This window comes from Aethalodelphis obliquidens, unplaced genomic scaffold (assembly GCF_003676395.1).
Source record: "Aethalodelphis obliquidens isolate GAN/ISIS:26980383/991018 unplaced genomic scaffold, ASM367639v1 scaffold10, whole genome shotgun sequence".
NCBI classification, from domain to species: Eukaryota; Metazoa; Chordata; class Mammalia; order Artiodactyla; family Delphinidae; genus Aethalodelphis; species Aethalodelphis obliquidens.
The window spans coordinates 32,906,359-32,907,619 of record NW_020837954.1 but is presented as its reverse complement, the minus strand read 5'-3'; the positions used below and the strand labels follow the sequence as shown (position 1 = coordinate 32,907,619).

Sequence of the window (1,261 nt, the reverse complement as noted above, 5' to 3'; positions counted from 1 at the left end):
GACCTTTTTTTTTTTTTTTAAAGCTTGCGAGTGCTTCAGGTATACTTGGATGGCTGCTTTCAGTTCCTTTTTCAGTGAACCAAATTTCTGTTTGATATAAACTTATGGTTTGTTTATTTTTTTACCTCTTGTTTTTAAGCTTACAGGTTTTCTGAAATTATTTGGGGGCTCCTTGGTTTGGGAGTAGGGATGAATAGAATTTTAGGGGTGAACCCCCTGCCTGGTTCTAATCAGAGCAGCTTTGATCTTTCTCATCTATTGAAGTTCCATGTAATGCTTTCCTGTTGGGAAGAGGGAGATTTTCACTGCTTAAAAATGTTGTTGAAAAGAGTTTGTAGAGAGGATTGTGCTAAAAATAAAACAAACCCAAAACCTGTGTAGTTAAAGTAAACCATCATACAATGCATTTTTTTTTCTAGAATCCAACTGGATTTTATTTGACACAGAATACAATATGGGTGCAGGAATAGCAAACTGAAAAGACAAAGCAGAAAAAACACGGTTCTATCTAATTTATAATTAAGTAACAGGAGGGCAAGTCATTAAATGGCTAATGAAACAGTTGAGCTTGATGGAAGAATTCTTTTTCTAGTGCCCATACTTTTGGAATTCCCACTCTCTGTTGTCCAACGGACACACCTGCTGTGATTTGACCCAGCGGGAGATGCAGTGGAAGTGAAAAGCATGGTTACAGACTCCCCACGCAACGGTGCACTCTTCAGAAGTAGCAGACGCCTGGTTGGCTTGACACTCTATGCAAAGATCCATAATGTGGTTCCGGCAGATGGCACAGTTACCAATCACAATATCCCAGGCCCAGAGGGCTACCGCATTCCACTTTTTCACTTCAAAGCACTTCTTGCCCGCGCCACTGTTCGTGCAGCTCGGGGTATCCACATCCATCGCTGCCGCCATTTTGGAAACACACGCTCCATCACCCGGCTACTTACAATGCATTTTCATAAAGGGAGTTAATACTTCTTAAGGCCCACGGAGATGAGCCAAAGTTAGTAAGGTGTATAACCAAGGGGCACAAAGCTGAGAGGACCTGAATGATGAAGGCAGCGAAGGTGTTTGGGAAAGCAGCTCACAGGTGGGGAAACCTGCCGCTGTCATGCGTGGAAAGTCCACAGGGAGGTCTGAACGCTGGCAATGATGATCTTGATTGACTGTCATCTCTAAAGAGATGACTGTGTGATTTCACTTGAAATCAGTCAAAATGTGATATAGAACCTAAAGCACTCCTTAAGTCCACCATTAG

The 1,261-nt window shown here is 42.4% G+C and overlaps 1 protein-coding gene across 1 annotated transcript; it reads right to left on the bottom strand.

The window, feature by feature from the left end:
* Window positions 1-406: 406 nt before the first annotated feature.
* Window positions 407-930, bottom strand: LOC113623038 (RING-box protein 1-like). The gene has a single exon (XM_027111758.1). It carries the CDS (start codon window positions 913-915, stop codon window positions 589-591), a length of 327 nt encoding a protein of 108 aa, XP_026967559.1. The 5' UTR covers window positions 916-930; the 3' UTR covers window positions 407-588.
* Window positions 931-1,261: the final 331 nt, after the last annotated feature.